Source organism: Onychomys torridus, chromosome 2 (assembly GCF_903995425.1).
Source record: "Onychomys torridus chromosome 2, mOncTor1.1, whole genome shotgun sequence".
NCBI lineage: Eukaryota > Metazoa > Chordata > Mammalia > Rodentia > Cricetidae > Onychomys > Onychomys torridus.
Window position 1 is genome coordinate 124,778,624 of NC_050444.1, and position 14,217 is coordinate 124,792,840.

General features: G+C 45.0%; 1 protein-coding gene across 1 annotated transcript in view; it reads right to left on the reverse strand.

Moving 5' to 3' along the window:
- Positions 1-13,800, reverse strand: part of Scp2 (sterol carrier protein 2) — an 89,748-nt gene extending 75,948 nt beyond the window's left edge. The window contains exons 1-4 of the mRNA XM_036179096.1: positions 13,614-13,800; positions 5,698-5,755; positions 4,222-4,293; positions 1,580-1,711 (exon numbers count right to left, since the gene is read on the reverse strand). Coding sequence (XP_036034989.1) covers positions 1,580-1,711; positions 4,222-4,293; positions 5,698-5,755; positions 13,614-13,682 — 331 coding nt within the window. The 5' untranslated portion in view covers positions 13,683-13,800. The remainder of the gene's footprint in view (positions 1-1,579; positions 1,712-4,221; positions 4,294-5,697; positions 5,756-13,613) is intronic.
- Positions 13,801-14,217: the final 417 nt, after the last annotated feature.

Genomic DNA, 14,217 nt, shown 5'->3' on the forward strand with positions numbered 1-14,217 from the left:
GCATGAGGGATGGGGGGGAGGGGACAGGACGGGACAGAGAGAGGGAGGAGGAGGAGGAGGGGGAGGAAAGAGAGAAGGAGAACAAGGAAGGAGAAAGAGAGGTATCAACTTTATCAGACGATAAGGCGACGGTACCAGGAAGAGGTTGGAGGGTACCAGCTTACACGGTAAGATTATAAGCTCCAAAATTCAGAGCCCTAGGCAGTAGACCAACAACCATCAAGTCAGCAGACTAGAAGAGGGTTCAGAGCCCTAGGCAGTAGACCAACCATCAGGTCAGCAGACTAGAAGAGGGTTCAGAGCCCTAGGCAGTAGACCAACCATCAGGTCAGCAGACTAGAAGAGGGCCCAATAAAAGGCCCAGTATTTGGAAATGAGACAATGATACATTAATACATACTTTATGTAGCTATAAATAGATATAGACATATGCATGTGCACTTGAAAATATTTGGCCAACAAAAAAAACTAAAAAAAACCCTGTGCACTGATGCTTATGACTGCATTCTTCATAACAGCCAAAAAGGAGAAACAATAATGTCCATCAAAAGATGAACACACAGATAAGCTAAAGCTTGGCCATGAAGCAGAATGCTATTTGTCCATAAACGGGAATAAATACTGGCACATGCTCTAAGAATGAACTTTTAAACAACCGACTGAGTGAAGGAACAAAAGACTATGTCTCATGACGCCACCGAGAGGAGCAGATGAGCTCACAGCACCAGGAAGCAGGAGCGAGGGCCCAAGGTTGGTAAGAAACGAGGATTGACAGCCGCTGGTCTTCTGGGGCTTGTGATCTTACTACTTGAAACAAGGTTTTCATTACAGTGATGGAGTGCTCTAAAACACACAGTGACGGTGGCTCACCGTACGACTATACCTCGCCACAGTAAACTTCATGACATGGGAACTTTATCTCATCAAAGCCTTAGGGAGGCACTGGGGACACTGCTTGGTGGTAGGGTGCCTGCCTGGTGTCCTCAAGGACCCTGGTTTCATTGCCAATACCACAAAAACAAATAATAAAAGGTTCGTTCTAAAAGCAATACATTTTATATGTCAATATGTTACAGAGCAATCTGGTGGCAACACAGAGAAGTGATTGAAAGGAGACATTAACCCCATATTCATTTAAGAACCCAAGACAAGGATCAGCAAGATGGTTCTGCAGGTGAAAGTCCTTGCCACCAAGCCTGACAACCTGAGTCCAATCCCCAGGATCCACACGATGGAGGAAAAGAACCAACTTTCGTAAGTGGTCCTCTGGCCTCAATGTATGTATGTGCCTTGGCGAATTAGGACACACAAACAAACAAATAAATAAATAAATATTTTAGAAAACTTTTTAAAAGGAAATTAGAGCAATAAGCAAACACTCGGGGCTGGAGAGACAGCTCAGCGGTGAAGGGCACTAGTTGGAGGCTCACAGCCATCTATAACTCTAGACCCAGGAGATCTGATGCCCTCTCCTGGCTCTGTGGTCACAGCATGTGGGGCAGACACATGTGCAGGCAAAACACCCATACATAAAATAAAACAAAACTCTAAATAATAATACTAAGTAAACACGCCTTACCTCCTTGAATCAGTTGCCGGGCCATAAACAAAGCAGTTGAACCAGTGGAACAGTTATTGTTGACATTGATTATTGGAATGCCGGTCAATCCCAAACTGTGATAGATAGCCCTCTGCCCACAGGTAGAGTCCCCTACAGAGAAACAAGAAAGAATGTCAACACCCACAGCACAGAAATTGTGGAGCTGCAGCTCAGAATGCCCATGTGACAATTCTTTCACTATTAGAGACTGTCCTAGTGTCCGACACAGGCAGGACAGTGATGCACTATGACCTCTGAGTCAGAAACAGCCATTGCACTGACTATCTCTGAGTGTGCAAACATAAAAAGCAGTCACAACAAAACTTTACATGCACTCTCTTTCCTTTTTTTTTTTTTTTTTTCCCTTGAGACAGGGTTTCATGCAGCTCAGGATGGCCTGGTGCTCACAGCAGTCCTTCTGTCTTAGCCTTCTGAGAGCTGAGGTTCCAGGTCTGACCCTCACAGAGGATAGTAAAGAAGCATGCACTTCTGATGTCTTCATCTTCCTGTCTCCTCCTGTTTCAGCCAGGATTGGAACCCGGACCCTAGTACCTGCTAGACTGTGTCCCTGATCACAACCTTGCACCTTATACTTTCTTTATATGATACAGAGGTGGGGAAGGAAGTAAATAGCCAGGTAACATAGATATGGTTTCTATTGCTGTGAAGAGACACCATGACCATGCCAACTCTTATAAAGGAAAACATTTAATTAAGGTGGCAGCTTACAGTTTCAGAGGTTTAGTTCATTATCATCATCATGAGGGGACATGGCAATGTACAGGCAGACATGGTCCTGGAGAAGTAGCTAAGAGTCTTACAACTTGCAAGCAACAGGAAGTTGACTGTCTCACTGGGAGTATCTTGAGCATAGGAGACCTCAAAGCCCACCTCCACAATGACACACTTCCTCCAACAAGGCCACACCTATTCCAACAAAGCCACACCTCCTAATAGTGCCACTCCCTTTGGGGGCCATTTTCTTTCAAACCACTACACCAGGTAATAGCAAATAATTCACTCTCACAGAGCTGTAATAAAAGACATGATGGTTCATGGAGACTTGAATCTCACACATAAATTGTAAAAGGCCATCATAAGGCCTCTATTTACTTTTCATATAAACATTCCATGATTTAAACCACATATGGTAGCACAGACTATAAGTTTTGGCTTCCCGGGAGGCTAAAGTGGACGGATTGCTGAAGTCTATAGGTTAGAAACCACCATGAGAATAATGTGACACTGCATCCAAAAACACTTCAGGAAGCTTTGGAGCTAAGGATGTACTCCATTAGTAGAGTGCTTGCCTAGAATGCAAAGGACCTGGGTTCAATCCCCAGAGCTGCATAAATCAGGTATAGTGGTGCATCCCCATTATTCTATCATTCAGTAGACGCAGGGAACAGGATCAGAGGTTCAAGACCATCCTTGAATTTGAGGCCAGCCTGGGCTGCGTGAGACTGTGTCTCAAAAAATTTCACTAAGTTGTAAAGATTCTGTATGCATCCAGGCCTTACAGAAATATATGACCCACACTGAGTACAAACATGACCTTCCCTCCCAAGTAACATGGCCCACAAGGCAGGAACATGGGAAAAGCAAGATGACAGCAGCTAGGGGTTCAGTCTTGCCAGGAGTCTTCTACAAAAATGACAAGGCTCACCAGTGCCATGGTAATAAACGCATCCTGCACACCTTGCCCCATTAAGTCTACATCCTGGGATTCTCCTGGTATCTTGAAAAGTAAAGGAAATAAATGATGGCTATGCCCAAAGACTCATCAATAGTATCATACATTTTAGTTATTTTGACTATCTAAGAACAGGACACCATTACTTCTAACATATAAGCTAGTAGTTTTAATGGTAAAAATACCAAATTTTTAATTGTATAATTTAAATTTTAAATTGTATTAATTTAAAAGTATAATTGCCAATATGTAGCAGAGGGCTGAGGAAATGGCTTGTCTAGTATGTACAAAGCTCTAAGTTCACTCCCCAGTACTTAAAGTGGAGTAGGGTATGAGAAATGGGTAGATATGAGTCAAAGGGTACAGACTTTCTTCTTCTTTTTCTTTCTCCCCAAGACAGGGTCTCACTATGTAGATCTGACTATCCTGGAACTCACTAGGTAGACCAGGCTGCCTGGAACTCACAGACATCCAGCTGCCTCAGCTGCCCAAGTGTTGGGATTACAGGCACAAACCACCATACCCAACTAAAAATTCTTGTTTGTTTTGTTGTTGTTTTGAGATAGGGTCTCACTATGTATCTCTGGCTGTCCTGGAACTCACTCTGTAGACCAGGCTGGCCTTGAACTCACAGAGATCCTCCTGCCTCTGCCTCCTGAGTGCTGGGATTAAAGGCATGCACCACCATGGACAGCTAAGAATTGTTTTATAAGTGCTATAAAAAAGCTTTTACCAACTGAGCCATATTGCCAACTCCCAAAAACAGTATTGTAATTTGCCTCCTGTTTTGATACCATACTGGCGAGAACAAGCCACACCGAGCCAGCACACAAAGGTAACCTTTGAGTTCTGTCCTGAGGGTTAACGTTCACTTATGAATTTGCGGCTAGATTTTATGAGCATAATTTAGAGCACTCTGCTTACATACCGTACACATAGCCAACGCATGCCTGCTCCACAGTGGAATAAGGGATCTGGGCGTCTGCCAATGCCTTCTGGCCTGTGGAAACAAGACAAGTTCATCAAAAAGCACTTGACAAAGTGGCTTCAGGTAAGGCACATTCGGAGCAGCGTTTCTTCAGACACCATTTACTTACTTCTTTGTCATCTGTCCGGTTCTAATGACAAAGTCACCCCGAATCCTCTCAGAACTCCCCTTCTTTCTCTGAGCCACTGCACCACTTTTCCTTATCTTCTTTTTGATGCTTTCTCTCCTAACTGCACCCCAAAGTAAATATACTAAATTCTAAGAGTCTCTATCTGCATGCAGCCCAGGCCTGCCTATAACTTACTATATAGCTAAAGCTGACCTTGAACTGCTAATCCTCCTGCCTCCACCTCCCAGTGCTGGGGTGACAGGGGAAGGCCACCATGCCATCTTCTATGGTATGTATGGGGGTGGTGAGCCCAGAGCATAATAGGTTAAACAAGTGCCGTAGCAACTGAGCTACATCCTAGTGCAGAACCAACTCTATATGACCATGTTGGAGGAGGTGTGTCACTAGGGTGGGCTTTGAAGTTTCAAAAGTCCAGTTAGCTTTCTCCCTGCCTGCTGCCTGTGGATCAGGACGTAAGCTCTCAGCTGCTGCTCCAGCGCCTGCCTGTCTGCTGCCATGCTCCCCACTTTGATGGTGATGGACTTACCCTCCAAAACTGTAAGCAAGCCCCCAGTTAAAGGTTTTCTTTTATAAATAGCCTTGGTCATGGTGTCTCTCCATAGCAAGAGAAAGTGACCGAGACAATGACCCTGCTTTCCTCTCCCCAGCGCCTCTGCCATCTGTCCCAGTTACCCTCTGTTGCTGTGACAAAACATCTGACCAAATGCAACTTAGGGAAGGACAGGGTTTATTTAGCTCACACCTCCCTTCACTGACTATCACTGAGGGAAATCAGGGCAGGAACTCAAATGCAGGAATCACGGAGGACCACTGCTGGCTAGCTCCCTTTCTGTCTTGTTCACAAGCTCATGCTTAGCCAACTTTCTTACATAAACTGGGACTACTTGCCCAAGGAATGGTGTCGCCCATAGTGGGCTGGGCCTTCCTACATCCATGAACTGTCAATTCCCCACAGACTAATCTGACCTGGGCAATCCCTCAATTGAGACTCCTTTTTCAGGTGACTCTAGGCTGTGTCAACTTGACAACTAAAGTTAAGTAGGACACCATCCCAACACACAGCTTAGTAACACATGAAAGTACAGAATGATGTCTGCTTTGACTATATGGTGCTAAACGTGACCATATGTCTTTTCCTTCCCTTTCCTCTACACCCCCGGACAAGCTCCATGGGAGTTCTTCCCCACAACGGTGGTTCTTTTTGTGCTTGCAAGGCTGTTCTACTCATGGAATAAGCACAGACCACACAATAAGCTATTCAATGCTCAAAAATATTTTTCTATTACCTGCTTCCTTTGCCATATCAGGATAATCTCTTGAATTTTGACCTCCAGGCTTCATGAACTAAAATACAGAAGAGGATGATAAATAGAAACAGGTACAGAGGGTTTTGTTTTGTTTTGTTTCACAAGAGTATCACAGAAATCCATTCAGTTATCCATTCAACAAAAACACTACTGCACTAAGGCTATGTCTAAGTGGGTAGAGTAATGAGGCATGGTGGCCAAGGCCTGTAACCCCTGCAGGAAGCTTGTTACACACCAAGTTCTGGGGCAGCCTGGGATTTATGACACCATCCCAGGACAAAAAAGGGGGGGCAGCAAGTGAAATACTTCCGGTACAGATCTGAAAATCTACATTCAAGCCTCATTCTCACCATGGAAGGAGAGAACTGAGTCCCAAAAGTTGTTCTTCACACAGTATACATGCATCATAGGGCTTGTTCTCTCTCCCTCTCTCTCTCCCTCTCTCTCTCCCCCTCTCTCTCCCTCTCTCTCTCTCTCTCTCTCTCTCTCTCTCTCTCTCTCTCTCACACACACACACACACACACACACACACACACACACACACACACACACAAGCATCTGCCATGTTCCTTTACTCTGAACATAAAAACACCCAGTCCTTACTCTTAGGGAGCTTCCAATCTAATACAAAATAGGCAATAACACTACCATCATAAGTATAGAATAACCTGGCAAAGACTAATTTAGGAGACAAAATAAGAAAGCTTCCCAGGGAACCATTTTTTCCCCATTTATTTATTCTGTGTGCAGTCAGAGGACAACTTGGAAGAGGTGTTTCTCTCCTTCAGCTTTAGGTCAGGGATCTAACTCAGCTCACCAGGAGTGGTGGGACACACCCACTGGACCATTGCACAGGCCCCACATCTCTGTTTTCCCTGTTGATATCTGGTTTACCAAGAGACAGATTCATAGCTGATACTTGCTCATATCTTCAGTTATACACTGTTTTGTTTGAAGTCTATGAAATAAATCTGACCTGACACAGAGATACAATTAGAAAAATATTTAAATATTCTTTCTCTTTTTCCATGTCTGTGTGTACTGTGCATGTACACAGGCATACTACATGTGCACACACATACATGAAGGCCCAAGGTTGATGCAGAGATTCATCCTCCTTTGGTTGCCCACCTCATTCACTGAGGCAGGATCATTCACCCAAATGCAGAGCTTTCAGCCTGGATAATCTTGGAGGCACTCCAGCTCTGGGGATCCTATCTCTGCATTCCATAGCTAGAGTTACAGGTTGGGCACCTGCTTGGCATTTACATGGTTCTAGCAATCCAGACTTGTGAAAAGCACTTTAGCCGCCCAGCCTTCTCCCCCGCCTACTCCTTTCTTCAAATGGTGCTAGGCATTAAACCCAAAGCCTCGCCAGGCATGGTGGCACATGCCTTTGATCCCAGCACTAAGGTGCAGAGAAGAGGCAGGCAGATTCATGTGAGTTCTAAGCCAGTCAAGTGTGCATAGCAAGCTTCAGGCTAGCCAAGGCTACACAGTAAGACCCTGTCTCAAAAACAAGAAAAGCAAAACCAACAAAAAACAATAGCAAACGAGGCCTTGATGTGTGGTAGGTAAACATTCTGCCACTGAACTACAACCCCTGCCATGGATGTTTCTTTGTAATACTAAGTAAAACTTAACAGGTAGAAATTATTTTAACGTGGAAGTTGTATGTGGAATTGTAATGTGGAAATTGTAATGAGCAATTGAAACCATACCAATGAACTCTTCATAATGTGTTATAATAAAATCCTGTACTTTGATCTAGGCAAGGTATTGAGGAAGGCTGAGGCAGCAGGGTCACTTGAGCCCAAGAAGTCTGGGGCCAACCTGGGCAAAATGCAGAGACCATATCTCAACAAAAAGGGAAGTGGAAGGGGAGACTATGAGATGGCTTGGTAGTAAAAAGCACTAGTTCAAAGGCCTGATGTGAGTTCAATCCCCAGATCCCACAAGGTGACAGGAGAGAACTGACCACACATACACAGAGAGAGACAGACAGACAGGCAATCAAATCTTCATTGAGCCAATTAATGGATCCATAAACAAATGAACCATTCATTTAACAAATGTGTCTTTTGGCACAAACGTTATCCATTGGTCACCTACAAAATAATGGTTCCAGGGCTGAGATTGTAGCTCAGTTGGTAGAATGCTTTCTTGCCATGCATAAAGCTCTGGATTTGATCACCAGCACTGCACAGACCACGTGTACAGGCTCACACGTGAAATCCTAGCACTCAGGAGGTGGAGGGAAGGGGATCAGGCTTGGAAGGGTCATCTATTGTTATATAGGAAGTTGGAGGCCAACCTGGACTACATGAGATCCTGCCTCAAAGTAAAATAAAATTTAAAAATCGGTAATTCTAGCCGGGTGGTGGAGGCGCACGCCTGTAATTCCAGTACTCGGAAGGCAGAGGCAGGTGGATCTCTGTGAGTTTGAGGCCAGCCTGGTCTACAGAGCAAGTTCCAGGACAGCCTCCAAAGCTACAGAGAAACCCTGTCTGGAAAAAAACAAAAAACAAAACAAAACAAAAAATCGGTAATTCTAGCTAGATGTGATGGCTCACACCTTCAGCTCCAGCACTCAGGAGCAGAAGCAGGCAGATCTCTAAGTTCAAAGCCAGCCTGATCTACATAATCAGTTACAGGACAGTCAGAGGCATGTAGCGACCCTGTCTCAAAAATCAAACAAAATGGCAATTCTGTAAGTTTTATATATATATATATATCTTCCAAATTTGATATTATGTAATTTCCCAACCTCACCACTCACCTCATCAAAAATATTTATTTGTCCAGCAGATACAGGATTCCTAATTTTCTCCTAGGAACTGTTTCCTTTTAATTGGTTTTTAAGAAAATGAATAGGTTCATTAATATCCTACAAAGATTTGCTTTTTGTTTGTTTTTTGTTTTTTGTTTGGTTTTTCGAGACAGGGTTTCTCTATGTAGCTTTGTGCCTTTCCTGGAACTCACTTGGTAGCCCAGGCTGGCCTTGAACTCATAGAGATCCACCTGGCTCTGCCTCCCGAGTGCTGGGATTAAAGGCATGCACCACCACCGCCCGGCTAAAGATTTGCTTTTAAGGTATAAATGAATTATTTGGACACAATAGAACTGGGCTCTAATTCAATTTAAACCATTATCATGTTTAAAGGTCATATGGTTAGCCTGGGGAAGCAGCTTAGCTGGTAAAATGCTTGCCTTGGTGAGGATGGGAGGGCATACTTAAAAAGCCCCAGTGTGGTCACCTACTTATGACTCCAGCCCCAAGGTTAGCAGAGACAGACAGGTCACAGGGGCTCACTGGAAGTCACAGACAAGGGAGAATCCATCACAACAGAACAAGGTAGACAGAGCCTGAGGAATGGTACCTAAGGCTGTTCTTTAGTCTCTTACACACGTGCACACACACAAAGTTCAAAGTTCACACTGTCCTAGTTTTGGTCACTGAGACCTTTGTCAAGTTGGCACCTGAATCTTGACATAACCCAAGGGGACTCTGATTTCTTCATAATTAATATGATAAAATTCTCCAAACTTATCTTGATCATCTCTTACCTCACCTAGATTTTGCAATTTCTCCAACCAACACGTTCTCTTCATAGAAAAAGATGTCAGGGGTTGGGGGTCTAGGAGCTTGGAGGTATAACTCAATTGGTAGAGTATCTAACATGCATGAAGCCCTGGGTTCCATCTCCAGAACCACATAACCAAGACAGGACACTCACGTCTATAATCTGGATATTCAGGAAATAGAGGCAGGAAGGTTAGAAGTCATTCCCAGCTACATAGTGAGTTTGAGACCTGAAATGGGACTAATAAGACACTTTCTCTGGAAAAAATAAACGATATTTCAGAACCTCAGTCTTAACATCAAGAGCACAACTGATTTGGTTACTTTTCTAGGTCTCTTCAAGTGATAGAGCTAGGAATATTTTTAAAAGGTGAAAGATCTCATAAACTCACATTAATACCTCCCACTCAACATTAGTATTTAGTGTGTTTTATCTGTTGGTTTGTTTGTTTGTTGAGGTTGTTTTTTGTTGTTTTGGGGGGGGGGTTGTTTTTTGGTTTTTCGAGACAGGGTTTCTCTGTAGCTTTGGAGGCTGTCCTGGAACTCACTTTGTAGACCAGGCTGGCCTCGAACTCACAGAGATCCACTACCTCTGCCTCCCGAGTGCTGGGATTACAGGCATGCACCACCACCGCCTCGCCGAGGTTGTTTTTTTTGAGACAAGGTCTCTTCTATGTTAGCTCAGGCTAGCTTCAAACTCACTATCTCCAAAGATTAGGTTCTTGTGCTAAGGCATTTTCCTGGCATGCTCAAGGCACTGGGCTTGATAACCTGTATCAACAACTAATTTAAAAATAACAAAAAGTTGGAACAGGGCTGGCAAGATGATTCGGTAGGTAAAGGTACTTGTCACACAAGGCTGGTCACTTGGGTTTCCCATAGCCCACAAAAAGATGGAAGGACAAAAATCAACTCCATAAAGTTGTCATCTGAGTGCTCTTTCTCTCTCTTTCTTACACACACACACACACACACACACACACACACACACACACACCACAAAACTTTTTGTAAGTTTAAAGGACGATTTCTGAGCATGAGTAGAGCTTATCATCTACTAAGCTTCACTGGAAGACAATGTCGTAACAAGTTGACTTTTCCCTGGGATCATTTCAAATAATTCCCCCAACCCACGACAGGAAGGTAGTGTATTTTGGGGTGTGTTTTCTAAGAACAAAGCTAGGAAGCACTGTATCACATCGAGAATTTTTGTGGTAGTTGGGTTTTATTTGGTTTTGAGATAATTCTGCTACCTCCCGCAGAGTGCTAGAATTATAGTGTGCCACCAAACTGGCTTCTACCCACTTTTAGGTTTTTTGTTGTTGTTGGGTTGTTTGGGCTTTTTTTTTTTTTTTTTTTTTTTTTTTTAAGTTTGTTTTGGAGTGAAGGGTTTGGAGACAGGGTTTCTCTATGCAGTTTTGGAGCCTGTCCTGGATCTCACTCTGTAGACCAGGCTGGTCTTGAACTCACAGAGATCAGCCTGGCTCTGCCTCCCGAGTGCTGGGACTAAAGGTGTGTGCCACCGCCACCACCACCACTACCACCACCACCCGGCCTTCTATCCACTTTCAATCTTCTAAATATTTTCTGGCATCTCTCCTTATAATTTCTGCTCCAACGCACATTGTTACTCATTGACTTAATGAGATTGGGGGAGGGGGGAGCCAAGAGATAAGTTCATGTTTTTAATCTTCCATGCTTAACTAAAAATTCCAAATTATCTTTTGTTTGTTTATGTGGGTTTTTAAAAATCTACCTTCAGTTTGTTAGTGTGTAAGCATGAGTGAGTATGTGTAGGGGTCCACTTGCTCTACAGAACATGGGGAGGTCAGAGAACCTAAAAGAGTCAGCACTCTCCTAGCAGTGTATGAGGACCAGAGATCAGGTTGTGAAGGCTGATGGAATGGACTTTTACCCACAGATCCTCTTGCTAGGCCTTGGTCTTTGTTTAAGATAAGGTCTTACGTAACCCAGGCTGGCTCAGAACTTGCTATGTGAAGTTGGGGATGACCTTGAACTTCTGATTCTGCTGCCACCTACCTCCAAGTGCTGGAACTTTGGTGTGTACTGCTATGTCTGGTTTATGCAAGAGTGGGATGGAACCATGCCTTCACGCATGTTTGCCAAGTACTCTACCAAGTGAGTTAGATCCCAGCCCAATCTTGCTTTTTCCCCTCATCGTTGCTCACATATAACACGTAGCACCCATACTGAATATACACTTAATGATGAAACCATTTTTATTCCTTTCCTCTTCCCTAAGGAATTTTTTTTTTTTTTTGAGACAGAATTTCTCTGTGTAAGAGAGCCCTGGCTGTCTTGGAACTTGCTTTGTAGACCAGGTTGGCCCCCGAACTCACAGAGATCTGCCTGGCTCTGCCTCCCGAGCGCTGGGATTAAAGGCGTGCGCCACCATGCCCAGCTCTCCCTAAGGAATTAATATTAATGCCTCTTTCACCTCAACCTCCCAAATGGAAAAAAATAAGCATACTTTATTTGTTTCTTATTTTTTAAAAAAATGTGCTTTCTCTATACAGTCCATATAAAAAGACATTAGACAACCAATGGAAGACTTTAAAATGGAGTATACTAGCAGGGTGTGGGGGGACACCTACAGTCCCAGGGCTGGGGAAGTTTAAAGCCAGCCAGGCCTATATAATAAGATACTGTCTTTTTTTTTTTTTTTTTTTTTTTTTTTTTAAGCTAGAAAACACTTTTGAAAGTTTTACTATCCCATGCACTAAGGACAGGTCCCAGTCCCACTGCCTGGGTGCCTCCCAAACAGTGCATGAGCTGGCTGTTTGGAACCTGGGGCTTATGCAGGGACACTTGGCTCAGCCTGGGAGAAGGGGACTGGACCTGCCTGGACTGAATCTACCAGGCTGAGCTGAATCCCCAGGGGAGTCTTTGCCCTGGAGGAGGTGGGAATGAGGGAGTGGGCTTGGGGGGGGGGGGAGGACAAGGGAATCCATGGCTGATATGTAAAATTAAATTAAATTATAAAATAAAATTTAAAAAAAGAAAGTTTTACTATCCACCTGTATCAGAAGCTCCCCCTCTAAAAAACAGTGGGATGCTCTCTAAGTTTCATAAGATATTAGTCAACTTTTCTATTTACATGTTTTGAATGAATTGCATGCTCTCAGCCTGATACTAAGATACTAAGATAATATAAAATTTGCCAGGAATGGTGGTGAACGACTTTAATTCCAGCACTCAGGAGATTTTATATATATATAATTTAAGGTTGTTTTTTTCACAGAAAAAAAATTTCTCTCAAGTAACTCTTTCACAAAGTATATCCATCTAACACTGATCAGCAGGGATTATCATTGTGGGGATACGGTAGTGAATAATCATGGTACCCACCCTGTAGGAATACATTAGGAGACTATAGATATCTACACAAAAAAATTCAGTGCATCAAAGTAAATTAGAGCTAAGCTCAAGGCTCTGTGAGAAAACCAGGATAATCAAGGGATTACTTGAAGATAAGATCTCAACTGTCCCTTTAAGAGCACAAAGAAGTTAACCGGGGGTGCCAGCTGATGCAAGTAGACGCAAAGCAGCAGAAAGTTAGGCCAGAAGCCACGGGTAACTTGGCATTACTAGGGCACGGAGGGGAGTCGGGGGATTGAGAGGGGTGGCTATGGGAGCTTCTGGTTGCCATAGTACCAGAGAAACAGCAATATGGTCCGAAGATGGAGGGACCTGCACCTGCATTAGGAGCCGTGCGGCGCTAGTTCTACCTGCATCCACACCCGCTGCTGTGTGAGAAGCACTCATAGCCACTGCAGAGCTGTGGCATTCACAATCTCTTCTGTCACACAGCCCTGGCCTCCGTCCAAGCTCCAAATGTCTTTCTGTCGTTTGGTTTGCTTTCTTTGGTGAAAACAAAGTCTCGCTACATAATCCTCTAAGAGCTCGAACTCCCCGGTCCTGGCTGCACCTCCGAAAGCTCACACTACAGACAGACGTGAGCCGCCCGGCCGGCCTACCTCGGGATTTAGAATCTAAGGAAGTATGAGGTCTGGGTTATCTTGGGGGCGCCTCACAGGCTCAGCAGAGAAAGGCGAAACAGGAAGGTGAAGAAAACAATAGCCGAGGGAACAAACCCGGGACACCGCGACCCCAGGAGCAGCACCATGAAACCCATGAGTGGCCTCTCCGCAGCCCACGCGACTCTAGGAAGGATGGGGACGGCAGTGCAGAGGACGACCGTCCCCCGGCCACGCTTCCCTGTCACCTCGGGGCTGCCGGGCATCATCACAGGGGCAGATCTCCCCCGCCGCGCCTCACAGCTCTGTTTACCTTGGTCATGCCCACGCCGACCACGAACACCCGGCGCAGGCGCTTAGACTTCAACGTAGCAGAAGGCATGGCGCCAGAAGCGGACCCAAAGGAAAGCGCAACGGGAACCGTCCACCGCAGACTGAAGCCTGAGCGGAGCGGGAGCGCTTTGAGGTCCCGGTACCCAGCCCCGGGCGTCGGGGGCGGGGCCGCGGCGTCGGGGGCGGGGCCGGGTTATGGGGGCGGGGGCGGGGGAGAGGAGGCAGCGTAGAGCGTCTGCGCGTGCGCGGCGATCCTAGTGGCGAGTCGTTGCCTTCTGAGTGCCTGATCTAGACCTAGGCGAAGTTTCTCCAGCAGGAGGGGAAACGTCCTATAACCTGGCATCTGCACCACTCCGTGTTTGTTTCTGTGCTTCCGCCCTTCACAGGGAGAGAGGGAAGGCCCGGAGTGGAAGGGCCGGCCATTGAGGGAACTCAGAAGCCTGAGGATTCTTTGGAGTGTCAGAAACGTTCTGAATCTGTTAGAGAGGATGGTTTCAACAATCGGTGTGTAAGCTACAACCCGAGGAACACTAGTAAAGTCAGAATTCTACAGGTGGGTAACATGTTTTTAAAAAATTAAGTCG